The sequence below is a fragment of the Pyxicephalus adspersus genome, chromosome 9 (assembly GCF_032062135.1).
Source record: "Pyxicephalus adspersus chromosome 9, UCB_Pads_2.0, whole genome shotgun sequence".
Lineage (NCBI taxonomy): Eukaryota > Metazoa > Chordata > Amphibia > Anura > Pyxicephalidae > Pyxicephalus > Pyxicephalus adspersus.
Genome location: NC_092866.1, coordinates 10410647 through 10430780, shown reverse-complemented (window position 1 = coordinate 10430780; position 20134 = coordinate 10410647). Strand labels below are relative to the sequence as shown.

The following is a 20134-nucleotide window of genomic DNA, read 5'->3' as shown; positions in this document are numbered from 1 at the left end:
AAATTATTTATTTTCTGTTTTCACTGATTTTTTCTTTCATTTTTACAAATAGTAGATTGTATAATTGCATTGTAATATGTGTACCCCATGTAAATCTGTATTTTCACAATCCTCACTTACCTAAAACAGTGATATCATTAGTGCCATTCTGGCTTTTGACTGGCGAAGAGGTGTTTGCTGCATTTTGAGAATTGCAATCCCTGTACAAATGAATGTAGAATAAATATTTTAATAAAAAGCATTTCTAAATTCACCATTGTCTAAAATACAAAAGCAATACACATACTCTATACAAAAAGAAGAGAAAACATTACTCAAGCAAGCAGAGTACAAGCAGAACGCTTGGCAATACATTTTTCAGATATATAGCTTATCTTTGTTAGTTGGTCCAGAAATAGGCTGTATGGTAGTGTGTTGATCTAAAAAAAAAAAAAAATGTATATTGTCGTAAAATCAAATGATGGCTGCTATGCATCATGGGACAGGTATTCAATGGGGAACTGAACACAAAAAGTGAGAATTTTATGTCTTACAGGGAACATCTACATCAGTGATTCTCTACCAAGGTTCTGTGCAACCCTAGGGTTTGTCACCTGATCTCGAGCCTGGGTCAGGTGAAGTAGGAAGAAGAACCTGGAAGAAGAGGTGAAGATTGCGCCGCCCGGCAAACCGGCTCGGGGGCAGATGCCAGGGTGAAGCGAGACCAAATGGGAGACACCTTCGGATGGATCAGACTGCCCTGTGGGATTGAGGGTAAGTGTATTTTTTTGTTTTAGGAACTTTTCAGTTTAGTTCCTCTTTAACATACTATAAGGTGTGGATATAGTAATTATAAGCAGAGGTTCCCTGAGACCTGCAAGTTATTTCAAGGGTTCCCCTATGTTAACAAGGTCAGGAAAGTATAGATATATTAATTGTGTCCAGTAAGTCAGTAATCTTCAGTGTGAAATTTTTCTGCAAAATTATTAGCAGTGTACTTTCCAATATATACATGGATCTAGGCACTCCTGTGCTAAAGTCTTACATTATTATTATTAATAAACAGGATTTATTTGGCGTCAACATATTATGCAGCGCTGTACATTAAATAGGACATCTCAGGCCATGCTGTCTCAGACTGAGATTTCGATGATGTCAGTACTGTATTGCTCACTGTTCTACTTACTAGAAAATCTGATGGGAGGAAGTAAATCCCTGCCTCGACCAAGTTGATCGGATAAGTGTTGCTAAATTAGTATCGATAAAAAAAATCAGCTGCCAGGAAACAGCAGACAAAAATAGAGACTAATCCATTGCCCTCTTGCTGTCTTTTTTGCAGCATTCAAGTCATTTAGAAAAGGCCTCTTGAACCTAGAAAAAAATCCACCCAAAAAGAGGGTTGGGTGCAAAGGAAATGACTCTCAAAGATCCAAGATTTCTTAGAGGAGATGTTAAAAAGTTTTGTGTTTTTGTTTCAGAGTTTGGGAATAGTTTTTTTGTTTTCTTTTGCAGTCCAGTTAGAGAGTCTGGTTCCTTCACTAACTGTCCCAGAGACAAATGAAGAGAGAAGAAAGCAAGGAGAACTCCTTTTTCAGTTAATACCGGGACATATTGGAGTATTTCCTTTTACTACTACTATGAAATTTTGTAAATCCCTTACATACATTTCATAGATGTCTCATCTATTGCAAACAGAAGCAATAAGTACACAACCAAATATAGTACAGAAATCACAAACATAAGTTTTAGATATCTCAAAGCAGATGTTGCAGCTGCTTGTTAGGATTAGAAAAAGTGCCTATAAGACAAGTGGGATTCAGTGTCAAACCACGTTTCAAAGTGTAACTGACCAGAAACTCTGATTAAGGTAAAGTGCACTTTCTATCTTGGGCATCCCATTTTTTGCTGGCTAAATTTATATGTTTACTTTCACTTGTTGTCTGCAAAATTCTTTAAAATGTATACAAAGGCAAACCAGGGAAGCATTTTACTTTACCTGTATAGTATTTTCCACTATTTGAAAAATATGTTCACTACTTCCTTATTTGCTGTGCAACATACCTGTCAATTCTGCCAATTTCACTTCTACAAGGGATTTTTTGTGTGACAATGCATACAGACATAAAACCAATATTGTCATCTTTTCCTCAGCTGTGAGTACACAAGACTAAGGCTGAATGTTGATGTAGCCTCTTTCCTATTCATTGCAGCATTGTTACTAGAAAGGAAGAGAATGTGGATTACTCCTTGATGACTATATGCAGTTGCTTCTTGCCATAATTTTCATCTTCCCCTGCTAACAGCATTAGGGGGTCATGCAATAGCTGATGAGAGTTTAAAGTCCAGTGGTCCATTCTCACATGGAAGGGGAAGAGATAAACTGGCTGATACTCTCCACCCACAAACAACAACAAAGCTGGTAAATTCTCATACAGTTTTCAGAGGGGTTCAGTGGTGGTTGAAAGGGTCATAGATTTTTGTTTCTGGATTTACATCTACTTTAGGTGAACACCAAGAGTTTTTTTTCTTTAATCGTGCAGCTATCTGCTGTAATTGAATGCAACCCCCAAGATTTCTAAAGTTTAGGGACCCCTGCAATAAAACCTTTACACAAAGGCCAATGAATATCCCATAGTTGAGCCTTTCTTGAGAACTGAGGTGCATTTCTTTGTGTGTGCTCAGCATGTGTCTGAGGAGAATTCTAGAAGTGGGGTGAAAAGAACAATGACCCGAGGCGCTAGCACCTTAGAGACAGAATTCACCAAGACATTCCACAGAGCAGTGTGAAATGAGAGAGGACAACATGTAAGCTGAGGATGAGGCGGATGAAAGAGAAATGTGAACGAGATCTCAGAGATTGAAAAAAATGGATAGAACATACAAAGACATTTTAGTAAATTACACATATCTGTTGTAATTATGTAAGATGGACTTACAATCTAAAGTGTCGAAAAAATGTGAAGAAAATTCCAAAATGTATGTTTAGTCTCATTTATCTAATAACTTCAGTGCTGTTCACCTTCCCAATATCATAGCACTGGTCACATGATGTACATCAAAGAGGAAAGAGCATGCTCTGTCTGTATACTTGACCCGAAATTCTCTTTATAGTGTATCTAACTACATGTATTTTTCTTGTTTTGAACAGAGCAGCAAGCAATAAATTACATTGATTTTACTATAGGTACTTTATTATCACACCTTTTAGGTTTTAGAGCATGGGACCCCTTAAAATACAAACTCCACAAGAAAATTTCTGATATTTTAGAATAGTTGACTTTCTGCTCCATTATGGTCCCTTAGACCTAGTTTTAGTATATATGCAGACTGTACCTAAAATAAAAGCAGACTTTAACATGCAGATGATGAACACAAGTCCATTTATGTATACAATGAACTACAAGTAACTGAGAATACAAACCTGACTTTGTCTAGAGCAAAGTGACCATTCTCGAATATCATCTCACAGTCAGATGTTTCTGTGTAGAAAGCAGACACAGTCAGAGGGGTGTGGATCATGACAAGTTCTTGTTCAGTTACACGGTAAGGTAGAGGAGACGCACGTGTTGTGTACTCACCATCCTCAGGAGCTGATCCTAGGCTTGCATAGGCTTCGTCCAGCTCTGTACTCCTCTTTCCTCTGGAGTCTGTGCTTCCTCTGTGCTCTGCCTGAATGCTGAGACGCATTGGGGTGTTCTTCACTGTAAAACATAGAAAGTAGTAAAGCTTACAAAAAACAGCATAAGCATCTAAGGCTTAGTCTACAGGGATGTTTCCCCAACATTAACCTGAGGCTTTAAAAGGCCATGTTTGAAAATCCCATACATTCCAATGGGCTAATCTACGCCGGGACGTTTCCTTGAGGCACGTTTATGAGCATTATCTATAATGCTGCTTGCAATGTTTAACAAATTAAAACGCTGGGTAATGCTCGAAAACGCGGTAAAACACAAGTAAACACTTCCATTGATTTCAATGGGGCGTTTTCCTGCTTTTACTTGAAACATAAACGGGGTAAAAATGCAGAAAAATGAGGCATAAGCACTTTCCAGGATTTTAAAGGCAAGCTTTAAAACCCTAATCAAAGTGCATACCATAGATAGCATATAGACGCAGTAGGAACGTTTACATGCAGTTTTAAAAACGTCCGTGTAGACCCAGTCTAAGAAATACATTTTGCAAATATTATGTAACAATAGTGACTGTTAGTATTCACTTTGTTGTCGAATTGTTACAAAGGACAAGAGGGCACTTTGTGTCTGGAGGAAAAGAAGTTTAAAGCATACCTAAACTCACAATTTTCATTTTACATAAAAAGGTAGCCTAGGTGATCGAGAATGAATAGGAGCACAAAGCCTCTCGAGATACCTACGTCACGCATCCCGGGAGGCTCTTGGGTGCTTCTTCTGAGCATGCCGGAGCATAAGGTCTGTGAAAATGTGTAATCCGCTGCCTCAGGAAGTAGTTCCAGCAACTACTATAGATTGCTTTAAGAAAAAGCTGAATGATTTTTAGAAGCACAAAATATAACTGGGTATAAAAGATTTAAAGTAAAGATAACAGGCTGTTGATCCAGGGAACATCCAATTGCCTCATGGAATCAGGAAATATTTTTTTTCCCGTTGGAGCAAATTGAAGGTTTTTTTTGCCTTCCTTTAGACCAGGGGTGTCAAACTTAGGCCCATGGGCCAAATCTGGCCAGCACTGTAATTATATTTGGCCCACAAGAAAATACTAAATGCCTAGTAGAGAGCTGGCCCAGCAGTAGACAGTTCATGCAACCCTAATACTACAAATCCTAGAATGCTCTGCTGGCACGTCAATCAGGACCCACAAGTGCCCTTTCCTGTTGACATTCATTAGAGTCCTTCCTCAATTGTAGATAATTTTTTAATAAATATCAAGGATGGCCCGCAACTTTGTCCAAATTTTTCCTTTTGGCCCACTGTGTATTTGAGTTTGACACCCCTGCTTTAGACCAACTATGACTATAGGGTTTTATATTTGGGATATGTTTTTTCCCTAGTAGTTGAATTTGATGGACTTATGTCTTTTTTCAACCTGACTTACTAACTGTGCAACTGTGAAAAAGACTAAATTATAAAAGCATTACCACCTACAAAGTAATTGTCTTAATAAAATGGAAAACTTTTTAACTAACAGTAAAATATTGGTGCATCCTGAATCTTACAAATGGTATTTAACCCCCTAGCGGTAATGCTGAGTGGGATTCGGGGTGGAATTTACTTGTTAAAAGCTGTTAAAAAAAAAAAAAAAAAAACAGGTTAGGTTCAGACCTGCCTCCTAATCAAGCAATCTCATGCAACTCCCGATGACTGGCACCAAGATGTACCGCACACAGCGGGCAGCAGTATAGAGTACTGTACTGTCCATTGCTGACCCCATTCATTCTCCATTGAGCTTCCATGGAACAAGTAGCATCTACCCTGATGCAGCAGTTAAATGGCATGAGGAGGCAGTAACTTGCACCACAACCTCACTACTAATTTGAACATAGTCCTAAAGTTTTTACAAATTTAATTGTTTCTCCTAGTTAAAACCACACTGATTTTATTTATCAATTAATAACCAACCATTTTTTTTTATTAGGTCTAAAGTTTCAATGATTTTATGATATTCTCATGTTTAAATCAGCACGATCAATGAAATCACGTTAGATGCACGAGGAGCTGGGAGTGTATTTGTTAGCTCACATTTAGAAAGGTTTGTGCAAGCCCCTATGATTTTAGATAATGGTATAGATGAAAAGTGTGTATATTGTGAGTTTTGATGAGCTGTGTCGTGTTGCCCTGAATGGTTCTTTCTGCACAAGTCATGCAGACACAGAGCTCATTGTGTGTGCTACTCCCCTCTTGTAATGACACTAATGACTTGGAGGAAGTAAGGCTGCCCAGAGCAGACTCCACTGCATTTACAAGGTGTATCAAATTGGGGGAATTAGCCCGCTCCTCATTGCCTTGCTTTACACACACCTCTCTGTTTCTAAAGTTAAATAAACACAGCCTAGAGAGAAAAAGAGGGGGGAGGAACCCGGGACACAGAGGGGCATTCTATGCCCCCCTCGGCAGCGTACAGCAATGCTCTATATCCACTACATGGCTGCTGTTTGTGGAGCCTTCCTTACACAGAGAACTAAAGCCAATTATACTTTTATTTGGGGGGGACGCCTAGGCCAATGGGGGAACACAAAGCGTTCCTTCACTTATCCCAGTTTAACCTCTCAGGTCTCAGAAACATAAGGACGCCAGCAATGGCATGAAACCAGAGTGGCAAGATGTGCTAGTCACCCTGTGCAAAGGCTAAGGGAATGTAGATGACCTGCAACATTAAAGGTCACAGGAAAACACATGCTCATAGGTCTTCTGGCCTTTACAGGCTAAGATCTGACACCCTGCCTGTTTGTCAGAGCACCAGGGAAGCTTATAAACTCTTACAGGATTATATGCACCACCCAAACTTGCAGATAGTAGCATGAAAAAGCACTAAAAGGAAGCATAAAAAAATTCTGAAGACATGCAATACTTTCTAAATTCCATAGATAAAGAAATGGCGTAATTCGTTTTACTTTCATAACAATTAGGATAGGTGTATGGTTATCAAATACAATGCACATATCAGAGATGATCCCATTGGTTACTTGGAATCAACTATAGTTACTAGACAGAGTTTTCCTATAATGAGATATGTGTCAAAAAATGTGACGCACAAATAGAAAAGTAGGATCTCAGTCCTAACGCGTTTCACCCACAGGGCTTCCTCAGAAGATTATGAGAGCCAGCAAACAGCTAAGAGGATTTAGATATCACTCTCATAATCCCCTGAGGAAGTACAGCAGGAAAAATTGTTGGAACTCAGACTTTCCTTTTCTATTTGTGCATTAAGTTTTTTTGACACATATACTTTATCAGAAAACTATGCCTAGTAACTATATTTGATTTCAAGTTACCAATGAGATCATTTCTGATATTTGCAGTGTAATTGTAGTCACCCATGCTAGATGATGAAGGTGGCCTATTGCTCCAATATTAAATTTAACAATTAAAATTAATAATTAAAAAAATAATATGAACTAGTAACAGATTTTTTAAAAAAATCTTTTGATTAAGCACTTCATTTCCAGTAATTTTTTTTTGTAATTAGATGGGCTCAGTATTCTGGGTCAAATGACCACTAGCATCATTTACCCGCTTCATATGAGCCCAAGTTGTCATGGACTTGCCTCAGACTGTGACTGGACAGCAAAGGACAATCAGCTCATTAATGAAATCCCTGCTTTCACCTATTATCATTATGATCCTTGTCAGCATGTGAACTGACTAGCTTATTGTGCTGCTTCTTCATCTCCCATTTTGCTGTAAAGGGGCTTGCAAGAGGCCAATACCAAATCAAATTTTATGTACAGAGAATGCATTAAAAATAAATTTGAATAATGAATACACTTGTGACTTTTAAACCTGCCTTTTTTCTAGTTCTGTTTTATTTCTATATCAGGGACTGCGATTAGCTGCTCTTCCTAGAACACATTTGTTGCCAGCTTTTGAGAATAAAACAATTACAAATTCTACAAAGCCAGGATCTTGTCTACCAGCGCGTTTCACCGATATAGGCGAATGCCAAAGAAGCTGCGGCTGCAGGACGGACATTCTTGTACTGGGTTACCTGAGGATAACCTTGATATCTGCCTACCCTAAAACCCCACACCAATGTGAGTTCTTTTATGACGGGTCACCTTTTGTAATCTCCCCTGTTGAAGCCCATACGGGCAAAACACATCGGGCAACAAGACCTCCAACTCCTTTACCCTCTTCTTGAGTGTTTTAGGCACAGTTTCAATGATTTGGGTCTTCTTTAAAGCTATTAAATTGCCATGACAGCTGGGAAATGGCAGCATAGGTCAGAAATGCCAGTCATGAAATGCCCTCATGTTCCTATAGAACCTGCTAAAAGATTTGTATTTCTGTCTATCCAGTTCAGAAATTTACAGAGCTCCGATGGACAGCACAGTCGGGCCTGGCAGGAGAGGAGATTTGATTTTTCTCTGGCACTATTTCACTTACAGGTCTTCACCCCACCCCAACTCTGTCACTATTCTCTCTCCTCCAGTATGCAGTATACCTGACTGACTCCTTTTTCAGTTTTTCCTCTTTAAAGCTAAATTCACACTGGCAGTGAGGTTGCAATGTGTTTACCGCTGCCTCGTGCCAGGGAAATGTTATCTTTCAGGAGACGCTACATGTAGCTTCTCCTGATGGCAGCTCCATAGAGAATGAATTAGGGTGGCAGTAAGCGGTACTAAATAGCTGTCAAATGTGCTGCTGTGGATTAAGAACCAGCGCTGCAGCGTAGTGACCGATCGGCTGGCAAGGTGCCATCCTGATGCAGGTCTAAACCTGCCCTTAATCTGAGCTCTGCTTTACAGAGATGGCAAGAGCCAGATACCAGTAGTTTCACTGTTGGCATCTTAAATAAAAAATGGTATGATTTACATCTACCTGTAGTACTGTTATATTGTAAAAAAAGTCTTACTTGCATATAGAAGTGGAAACAACATGCCATGTGGCTTTTGTCTATATATACACAATACCTTGCAAAAGTATCCAAACCGCATGACATTTGTTGGGCGAATACCTTTTAACTCTTTTTAGCCTTTAAAGGTTGCAAATAAAGTAACATATATGCTGTGACTCCTGGACTTTCCTATCTTTCGATATTTACAAAATGCATGCAACAATGCAGCACGGTGGCTCAGGGATTAGCACTCCGGCCTTTGCAGTGCTGGGTTTTCCCCGTGTCTGCGTGGGTTTCCTCCGGGTACTCTGGTTTCCTCCCAAAACCATGCAGTTTGGTTAATTGGCTTCCCCCTAAAATTGACTTTAGACTACATTAATGACATATGACTATAGTACAGACATTAGATTGTGAGCTCCTTTGAGGGACAGTTAGTGACACGACTATCGACTTTGTACAGCGCTGCGTAATATGATGGCGCTATATAAATACTGTGTAATAATAATAATGCCCCCGACTCTTGCCTAGTGGGCTGTGGAATTTTGCATATATCATGTGTGTTACAAAATGCTATTTGTTTCCCGTGAAGATGTCATTATCACCTCTGCCATTACAGTGACAGCCTTAGAGAATGCAGAATTCATCCATCCCGGGAATGTTACATGAGCCTGTGAACACTACGTGTCCCTGAATGACTCACTGCAGTTACCTCAGGCTACCTGGAGAGGGCTAAGACAGACCTGTATTGTATCACTGTGACCATACAATGTGTAGCTTCATAATGAACAAAACGTGCAGTGTGAGCATGAACGCTGCCTATTTATCCCTGTTCAGGTTCTTACGTGTCGACGCATTACCCCAATACACTATGGCTTGTCTACAGTTACCGACCTGCTCCGTGAATCCCAGTGCACAAACCCCCCTCTCCTACACTGCTCTGATTCTATACAAGTGAATGTAAGGGCTCTCTATTCTATACATGCATCTGTGTAATCATTGTGTGCGTTCAAATTAGCAGAACAAGGCTGTATGCTTCCAGACTGTGTGGAGTCTGTTCAATTAGGAGTCTATGAGAGAGCATGGTGCAGTGGCTGAAGCCTCATTGTACACTTAAGGGTTATGATTACTGACAAATAGCCCTTTCATATCCATAACATTCTATAGGACAGGCAAACTGGAATTTGAAGGGCATGCTTATAAATGTTTCGAGGGAACTCTTCGAAATAGTAAGGGAAGATACCAGTTACACTTTCAGGTTTGTTATAAAGTTTTTATATGGGGAAAATGATCATCAAAGTGCTGAAAATGTACATGAGCTTAATATGAAAGCTGGCATAAAGAAAATGCCATGCCATTCTCATGAGCGTTCTGCTGAAGGAGGATCACTGTTCAGACTGCCTCGAAATAAATCTCTCAAGCAGAGAGAATGTGACTAAAAAATAAAAATGTATCTAATACCAAAGTATATCTTGCTTTACAAGGAACAAAGTGTGCAGGGTGTGTTAAATTGGAGTAAGGGGATCTGTTTTAAAGCCAAATCAGGTTCTTCCTTTACAATAGAACAGCTTAGTCAGATTTCACTGCACACCATGCATCTTTCACCCTTAGAACCCGCAGCTAGTCATTATCTGGCAGAAGGACAAATAGCATCATGCAGTCCTTTCCTCCCGAGGCTGACTATCCTACCTCTTTGTTCATTGGATTTCAATTCTTTCATTCAAAAATGCCCAGCACCAGATGGGCATTTCCACAATTTACTGCTTTCGGAAAGCAATGAACAGGTAGCACGGTGGCTCAGTGGTTAGCACTCTGGCCTTTGCAGCGCTGGGTCAGAGGTTTGAATCTCGGCCAGGACACTATCTGCATGGAGTTTGCAGGTTCTCCCTCTAATTTCGTGGGTTTCCTCCGGGGACTCCGGTTACCTCCCACATTCCAAAAAAATGCCGTTGGGTTAATTGGCTTCTCGGCAAAAATTTACCCTAGAGTGTATTAATGACATATGACTATGGTAGGTTAGACATTAGATTGTGAGTTCCTTTGAGTGACAGCTAGTGACACAACTATGGACTTTGTACACCACTGGGTAATATGTCAGTGCTATACAAATACTTTGTAACAATAATATTAATAGGTATAGTGACCTGCCGGCTTCTCCCACCAGAAGCCAATAGACCAAAAGCTAATGTTACAAAATAAAAACAGAAAGGTTTTACAAATTATATCTTAGGCATGTTGGGGAAAGGAGAAACCAGGAAGGGCAAAATAGCACAGAGGGCAATTAGCAGATAACATTTCAGCCACAAAGATTATGGGCAGTGGATTGCGAAAACCAGATGAATAAAGCCTGCAAGAAAATGTTCATGGTCTGAGCAACCTTTCCTTCCATTGCAACAGACCGATCATGATGTAAAAACTTTACCTAACACAAACCCCTGGGACAAGTTGGTACAGGTGCTTTGGTGTATAACTGTATCACAGAGGGACTTATTAGCAGTTCTCCATGGACAAAAACCCTGAAGGGTCATTTCCAGCTTCTTGATGTATTCATGCTACAAATACCTTAGGATGTTATAAAAGCAAAATGTTTTCCTACCTGGAGCTAAATAAGTGTCATTTCCTCACATAACACAATTTCTGCTAGATTTTTAAATGTATTTCAAAAATATAGAGGTACTTTAAGTATGTAAAGGCAAATAATTTGTTTTGGATTAAGTAGGGAAGAGTTAGATCCTATGTCAAGTTTTTATTGTTGTATGTATGAGGGGGTGCTGAGAAGTTCCTGGCTTTGCCCCCTTCCAGATGACATAGAAAAATGAGTGTGGGGGCATATGACAGCCTAATATCTTAGCATGTAACTATGCAAAAATCAGGTCTTTGTGATTCTTAAAACTGTTTTTTTTCTTTTAGTGGGAAGCTGTGATGGCAGAGGCACAAGCAAGTTTTACGTCACAGGAGTTACGGGCAATCATGTTTTTGTTTCTCCAGGGAAAGTCAGCAAAGGACATTCACACTGAGATGTCACAAACACTGGGGGAGAAGTGTCCTTCCTACAGCACTGTGAAAACATGGATATTTTATTTCAAGACTGGGCATTTCACAGTTGAAGATGAGCCCCGCAGTGGGCGGCCCCCAACTTCAACTGACCCGGCAACCTGCGATGCTGTCCATGAGCTGATTATTGAGGGCCGGCGAATATCCGCAAAAAAGATAGCCCAGATACTTGACATCTCATGGGAGCGTGTTGGGTTTGTTATCACCACTATCCTAGACATCCTCATGCTTTCAGCGAACTGGGTGCCGAAATGTTTGAACAGTGATCAGAAGAAGGAACGAGTTGAAGCATACAAAGCCATCTTGACTCATTTTGAAGCTGCACAGGACTTTTTGGCTAGGTTAGTGACTCAGGATTAAACCTAGCTCCACATCTATGATCCTGAAACCAAGGAACAATTAAAGGAATGGCACCACAGTGGGTCCCCCCACAGCCGAAGAATTTCCAAACCCAGAAATCAGCCAAAAAAGTCATGGCGTCCGTTTTCTGGGACAAATACGTAATTGTGTTGGTGAAATACCTACCTCAGGGATCTAGTATCACCAGACCAGCTGAAGGAGGCAATTAAAACGAAACGCCGTGGAAAGTTGACCAAAGGGATCCTTTTTTTTGCAGGACAATGCACCTGCGCACACGTACATTATTGTGGCTGCCAAATTGAACCCTGGGTTTCCAATTGGTCCACCATCCCCTCTACTCACCTGACCTGGCCCCTTCGGACTAATATCTATTCCCGAATTTGAAGAAACACCTGAAGGGGCAACATTTTGAGGACATTTCTAACGTCAAAGATGCTGCTAAGAGCTGGTTTGTGGCCCAACCAAAGAATTTTTATTTGATCGGTCTAGAAAAGCTGCAACTACGCTGTACCAAGTGCATCAGTCTCAGTGGGGATAATGTTGAATAAATGTGTTATTTCATAACTCTGGCTCTCTTCTTTCTGGGCAAAGCCAGGAACTCCTCAGCACCTCCTCGTATACCTGTGGGAAGGTTTACCCTTTTTTTTCCCTTGCCAACACTATCAGTAAAACAGATAGTTGGAGTAAAACAAACATTTTGCGTTGTTACACCAATAGGTGAGGCAAATCTGTAAAGGATACACCTAGGATAACACTCTGGGATGAAGGTTTTGCTCATTGTTCATTTACTGTTGTGTTTTTAGGATAGGAAATGGTGGAAGCTGTCCTTGTGGGATGCAGGCATAGGAAACATGACCTGATAGGGGTTTAACCAATCCTTGCTTTGTAAAAAGCTAAAAACATTGACAGCTGGACATATACCTCAATGTTTTTGGGGTATTAAAGCGGAACTAAACCCTGGGCATACTCATCTGACCCCATTTCATTGTGGGTGTGCCATCTTCTTCCTCTTTTTTCTTCAGCATCCTGATCCCCCGGAAAGGGATGCCAGGATTGCTAGGTATGCCGAACAACAAACATTTTGCTGTGCAGCACAGATCAGCGAATTTTGACAGATTGGCGGTGATCAGGCAGGTAAGAATACTTATTGCAGAAGGAATATCAGCAGTGGCCTTATGCAAAAAGGACCTACCTGGTGCCTACCATTTAATGTGGAACATTAGTTCCACTCTAATAAGAAGAATACCTAAGACTTGTTTTTGATAGAGCTCCCAAAACTTGCTCAATAATTTAATACTATTAAAATATGATGACTTCAAGAGACTCCCTCTAGTGGCTACCTGTATGCATGTCATTTGCTGCACATGAAGTTGACTTTCTCAGTAAGTTTCAAAGTATATGATCACTGTGAAAGGTAATAAATACTTAAAACTGTGAACACTGTAAAACCTTATGAAGCACGCATATAACATTGCAAAATACAGTATATAGTAAGTTCTCAATTTTCAGTGGGTATACCTGTTCACTTTACTTTGTAGAGATTTACTCTCAGTTCCTGTTTTGTCACAGAAACAGGCATTTTAACCCATACTTACTCTAACAACAGTAGAGAAACAGTTATTGGCTTGAAACTAAACCAAGCTTTTTGTTAATTAATTTAGATTAGAGTGGTTTAAGTAGTTGTAAACCATGATTGAACCGCAATCTATGGATCTGTGGAACAGTTCATTCATCTGCAGATCAAAGAGATTATTTTTTTTTTATTGTACTTTGTTTGTACCATTTATTTATTTATAAGATTTTTGTATTACTTAGTTTTCTGATAGAATAAGTAAAAAAAGTAATAAACAGTAGAGCAATTGTAAATACCAGTTACCTCTGCTGAGGTAACAGGTATGTCCGGATTGCTGCCATTTCCTGGAAAGTTCATAGAATACAGTTCTCCCAGCATAAAGGCTGCTCTGGTTCCAGCTGCTGTGGGTGTTGTTTGCAACCTCTACTCCTCTCTCCTTAACCAATCACAGAACAAAAAATTCCGTATTGTATTTACAGAACACAAGGTGTTCTGTGATTAGCCAAGGAGAGAGGAGGAGGGTGACCCACTGACACTGCAAGCATAAATACATAAAACCCCTGGTGTCAATGTCAAAATTATTCGGGCATATAAGGAGTGTACAGTGTGAATTGGTTAATTATATTAACAAAGATTACAAATAAGATATGGAAATGGGAGTGAGCTCAACTTAATTCTAAGACACAAGATTCTTCCAAATATGCTTTACCTCAACCCTCAGGGGGAGATGGCGGAAAAGCACATTTACTATTGGTGTCTTTGATCCCAAAGAATGCAACTTGTCTGGGCAATAGAATTGTTCTCTTCTATAGTATGATGGCAGAAATGACAATACATCTTACAGAAAGTATAACAGGCAAGGGGCTGAAATAAATAAAAATATAAAAGGCAACCTAAACTGCACGTCTGCAGAAACTAGTATTACATTGTATCATGAAAATTAAATTGGGGCTACAGTGACACAGACAGTGTCTGTTTATAGGTAACAAAGTCCAGGATTTATGTGACTCACTGACAAACATTAAACTGTACATGGAGTTCAGTCACTGCAGCAATAAAATCTGTAATTTCATCCAAAGTTACAGAACAAGTTTCAGCTATAAAGGTAGAATATGAAAAAATAAAATTGTACTCTCTGATCATTTCATTTATGCAGCTGAGTCATTTCTAAGTTATCATTGTTTTCAGACTGAGGCTCAAATCGTTCCAAAAATTCTATTTATGTGGCTTCAGAGTACTTGAGTCACTGACTTGGAATTAGTGTGAAGAGGTTGAAAGTCAGTCAAAATATGAAATTCATTATCTCTACACCACTTTTGTGTCAGTGACTCAGGCGGAAATGAAGGATAACAACTGGGGAAGCAGCATTTGAAGAGGAAGAGGTCTAGAGGTGCCAGCTCACATACTTATTTCATGGCTGCTTTACGTACAATGTAATATTAAATGGCGACTGTACTTTTTGTACAGTTACTGTGTTCTCCCCGGCTGGGTGCACCACCCTGCATTTTTCAGTGACCACCCGGCTGTTTTTACATGGTTACTGAAGAGCTGGGTCACAATACAGGGTCTGCCACCCACCTACAAGTTCTCCACCCAGTTTAAAATACAATTCTGGGTTGAACACTGAAATTTCCTTGCCCAACTTCCCTGACATAAGCTGCCCCACTCTCCACACATTAATACTCGCCAGGATCCTAGCAGTGTGACCCCAACTCTTCACTTATACCCAGAAGTGCCTGCACAGTAAAGCCCTATAGACTTTCAAGGAGCAGGTAGGTGGACCATATGGTTTCTGACTATCTGCTCCATGAAAAGCTTTAGGACTTTACTGCACAATCATGAAAACATAGGCAAGGAGCCAAAGCTATACCAGGTGACCAATAAAATTCTGAATTCTTATTTACTTTCTATGTCTGTGACAACACACAGCAAAGCAAAAAATGTACAGGGCGATTCCCCTAATCAGGGACACAGAGGCCAATAAATTCTTGTAAATTATGCTACATATACTAAAAGTAATTATTTAATTTTCTCAAAGGAAACCTTGTTTCAATAATAATATTGTTTTGAAAACAAGCCACCATTTCCTCAACGTTTCACAGTTTCTTTATAAACAATATTTGTGCTATGACAAGCTTTACTTGGATATTTTTTATGATCATTGAGGATTTTCTTTACGTAGAGATATCGTGTTATCAACTGCTGAGTGATCAGTGTCAAAGAGTCAGTAGTATTAGAAGCCCTTGTTTTTTTGTAACTTGAATGGCTAGTTGAAGCAAATTCATATATCCCGGTGTTGCTTACCTTTGAGATTAAGGTGTAATTTCTGACCATCATTGGCCTGTCCTGAGCTTGCAGTTGCCATGACTGAATTCCCTGCCAGAAAAGAAAAAAAACAAAAACTTCACATCAGCCATTTATATCATTGTTCTTTCCAGCTTAGCTTCTGTATGGTACAATGCGTGTACTTGTATATATGAACCCCAACTCCAGGCTCAGACCAGTCACGGTGACATGCCCTATAGCAGCGGTTGCCAACCTTTTGGTTGACCACTAATTTTACCGAGTCCGGACCGGGCAAGACACCTCACCCAGAGTGATGTCATGATGCCGGAACCCTCCCACTCTCCCATCGCTGGACTGAGCCTGTGAGGGGAGAGTGGGCGGGTTGTCCGGAGGGGACACCAAAATTTTCTTGCAGACCACCGGTTGGCGACCGCTGCCCTATAGGACAGGACAGTGATGTTGTGTACTCACAATATTTCCTTAGCCTTCTAGGTTAAACCACCAACCAAGGAACGCTTGATGGCAGAAAAGACGCGTGGGCGGGTGATGCCAGAAAGTCAGCAAGTATTACAGCCAATCCTGCTTTTTTCTGTAAACAATAGCTAGGTCTCTTTAAAAATTAAATGTTTTTTCTGAAGTTGAGATTTAGGCCTTGATTTAATAAAGCTCTCCAAGGCTGAAGAGGAAACACGTTCATCAGGAAACCTTGGAGATCCTGCAAACCTGGCACAGATTTCTTCAAAGACATTTGCTGTTTGTTAGTAAATGTTTGTGAATCACCAAGGTTTACTGATGAAAGTTTATCTTCTCCAGCCTTGAAGAGCTTTAATAGATCAGGTCCTTAAAGTGGAATAAAAACCCCAATATACTCACGGTACTACCGTCTTCTTCCTTCTCGCGATCTTTGGCCATCTTGATTGGCCGGGGTGACATAATTCCTGTGCAGGCGCGCAGGAATGCATTCAAGCACAGGGTAAGCCAGGATTGCCAGGTGACAACCAACACTCAGATGTGCAAGCGCAGCCACAGTTTTCTTGAGGGATCAGGCAGGTAAGAATGTTAATTGCAGAAGGGACATTTCCTGACCCTTTCTGCAATAATGGCCTGCCTGATCCAACATGTGACATAAAAACGTAGTCTATCTAAATATATCAGTGAAATTGAAAGAGGGAGGGAAAGCAGGCTTCTTTCAAGGCACAAAAGGAAATGAGGGTATGTAAAATCAATTACAATTTTTATTAGTAAACAAAAATGTAACAAATAGTTTATAAGGATAAAACATACGTGTCATACGATGTCAAAAGATATTATTTAACCACACTGTACTGATGAATATAAAGTCACAAACTTGCGTAAAGGTGATGAGTCAAAAAGTGGGGACTGTTACCAACGCGTTTCGCCCAAATGGGCTTCCTCAGGGGATAATGGAGACCTTTAGTACAGTGTTGAGATTATGCCAATTCAATAATAAAAGTATCTCGGTAATTGGTCAAGATGTATATACCAATTATGAAATCGCTGGGGTGTTCAATTATTATGGATTGATCTGACGGATAAATTACTCATAGGTTTGATTAGGTATAGTTAATTGAGATTGAGATTCATGATTTCTTAGGACTGTCATAGTGACTTGTCCATAGCTTGTAGATAATCGAAGCCATATGATCTGTATTCGAGTGATGGTTTAAAAGGAGAGTATTGCAGAGTGTAGATGGGTGAATCCTATAGTAAAGGATTGTCATATACGTGGATCTGTGTGTAGATAAGTGCAGACCCGCTGGATGGCTGTTGTGGGTGGTGCGACCAGCTAACAAGGGCTGGGGAGGAACACCATATATAAATATATAAATATTGTGAGGGGTTAAGCTCAGGATCGCCTTTGCTGGCGTCAAAGAACACTTGTCTGATTAATCCAATTCAGATCACACACCGAGGTATAAGTGTTAAGCTGACTTGTAGCCAGGTTTATTGAAGGTTGCAGATAAAATAACAAAAACAGCAAAAGAAAACCTCGCCCGTCCGGCACTTACTATACTTCCGACGTTCCTGTCTATCAGCTGGAGGGCTTCTCCCGTCAGCTCAAAACAAAGCTTTCAGCAACCTTTTACTTAGGTTTGAGCTCATTCACACAGACCCACTTTCTGTGTCCCCAGGCAGAGACTGACTGAGCTCCTGGCTCTGGTATATATCCCCACCCTCAGTGCTGCTTCATTAATTACCTCACAGGTGAGAGTCTTACACCTGCTATATATATATATATAAATATATATATATATTTATATATATTTATATATTCAATACTGGGCAAATTGGGGTTATTATTATTAATAATAATATTAGTAATTATAGCAGAGGTTCCCTGAGACCTGCAAGTTATTTCAAAGGTTACCCTATGTTTAACAGGGTCAGGAAAGTATAGATATATTAATTTTGTATAGTAAGTCAGTAACCTTCAGTGTGACATTTTTCAGCAAAGTTATTAGTAGTGCACTTTCCAATATATACATGGATCTAGGCACTCCTGTGCTAAAGTCTTACATTATTGTTATTAATAAACAGGATTTATATAGCGCCAAAATATTACACAGCACTGTACATTAAAAAGGGGGTTGCAAAAGAAATGCAAAGGGGTTCTATATTCATCTCAAAGCTGGAATAAAAAGGTTCTGCTGCAGCTTGCCTAGTTTTGCACTACGCCCCAGATCTCTAATAAAAACCAACATTCCTTTAGATCATATGCTTTAAAGTTCCAGTATGACAAGCTGCATTTCCACTGCTTTTTTTTCTTAGCAATAAAAACCTTTTCTGTACCATAGACAAATACAAACTCAGGGTCAACGACAAAAACATGTAGTTAGGTTAATAACTGGCTTCCCCCCAAAGTTGACCTTAGACTGAATTAATGACAAATGACTATGGTAGGGACATTAGATTGTGAGCTCCTTTGAGGGACAGCTGGTAACATGACTATGGACTTTGTAAAGCACTGCATAATATGTTGCGGCTATATACTGTGTAATAACAATAATAACCTCAATCCTTTTTCTCTAATCCTTATCACTTCAGCCTGGGTTTATTCATAAAGGTTCCCCTATTGATCTTTATATAATTATATGAACCATCTTTACAGATAGACAATCGATGGGCGATACCTATGCTTTATATTAGTATGGTCGCCTGTGGTCTCCACTAACCAGTCTCCCGACATGGGAGAGTGACAACGCTAAAACATACTTGTGACACAGAGAGAAAGCGTTGTCACCATATACAAGGAAGGGTCCTTTAAACATTTTTATGGTGAGAATGATAGGAAATATTTGAATTTATTAGGGCAGAAAACCAATACAGTGACCAAAGTTCTTTGAAAAGCATAGATATGATATGTAGGTCCCCAGCCTGTATTATGAGGCCCCAGGCCTCTCCAGACACACAGCCTCCATGTCCCCCCTATATGTTACTATCGCTCCTCATCAGCCTTAGATGGAGGTTACCTAGGTAACCTCCCCTGTATGTGTATTTAATATCCCTGAGCCCTTCCTATATGTCTCCCCTAGCGGTGCGCCCCTCTCCCGTCACAAAGCACCCCCATCAACCTGGTCCCCGTTAATATTTATCATCCACCGTCAGCCCTATGTTGACATTACCTGCCTCCTTCACTTCCGCCTCCTGCACTTTCGGTCATGTGACCCACAGCATGATCAGCTGACCCGGAAGAGAGTCTATGCATGCACCGGAAATGGCTGAATGCGGCGGTCCCATATTTGTTGTGGCGCATTTAGTTGTTCTTTGTATAAAAATAGGAAAATGGACTGCTGGAATTTATTGTATCAGGGTACAGGGTGAAAATGTGTTGCATTGTAATAATAAAAGTGTACACTATTTCTAATTTATTACTAATATTATCATTATTAATAAACAGGATTTATATAGCGCCGACATATTACACAGCGCTGTACATAAAATAGAGGTTGCAAATGACAGACAGATACAGGTGACACAGGAGGATGAGAGGACCCTGCCCAGAGGAGCTTACAATCTAGGAGGTGGGGGAAGTATCACACAATAGGGAGCGGAGATATGGAATGGTGGGTAAGTAGTGAGGGTTTAGGAGACGGAAGAAGACGGGTAGGTGAGGTTGAAGCGTTGGGTTTTGAGAGCTCTATAAATGAGCACAAAGTAGGAGCAAGCGGAATAAGAGGAGGAGGACCATTCTAGAGAGTTGGGGCAGCTCTAGAAAAGTCTTGGAGCTGGCGTGTGATGAGGTTATGAGTGAGGAAGTCATTATTGTGTTAGTGAAAAATGTAAATATGATTGGGGTGATGTAGCAGTAAAAGAACTGCTTGTGATGTTGGCAGA

General features: G+C 40.1%; 1 protein-coding gene across 1 annotated transcript in view; it reads right to left on the bottom strand.

Annotated features, from left to right (window-relative positions):
• The window catches only part of WWP2 (WW domain containing E3 ubiquitin protein ligase 2), a 55224-nt gene extending 35751 nt beyond the window's left edge, over nt 1-19473 (bottom strand). The window contains exons 1-5 of the mRNA XM_072422549.1: nt 19423-19473; nt 15797-15868; nt 3558-3680; nt 3401-3458; nt 121-200 (exon numbers count right to left, since the gene is read on the bottom strand). Coding sequence (XP_072278650.1) covers nt 121-200; nt 3401-3458; nt 3558-3680; nt 15797-15857 — 322 coding nt within the window. The 5' untranslated portion in view covers nt 15858-15868; nt 19423-19473. The remainder of the gene's footprint in view (nt 1-120; nt 201-3400; nt 3459-3557; nt 3681-15796; nt 15869-19422) is intronic.
• Between the last annotated feature and the right edge of the window lie 661 nt (nt 19474-20134).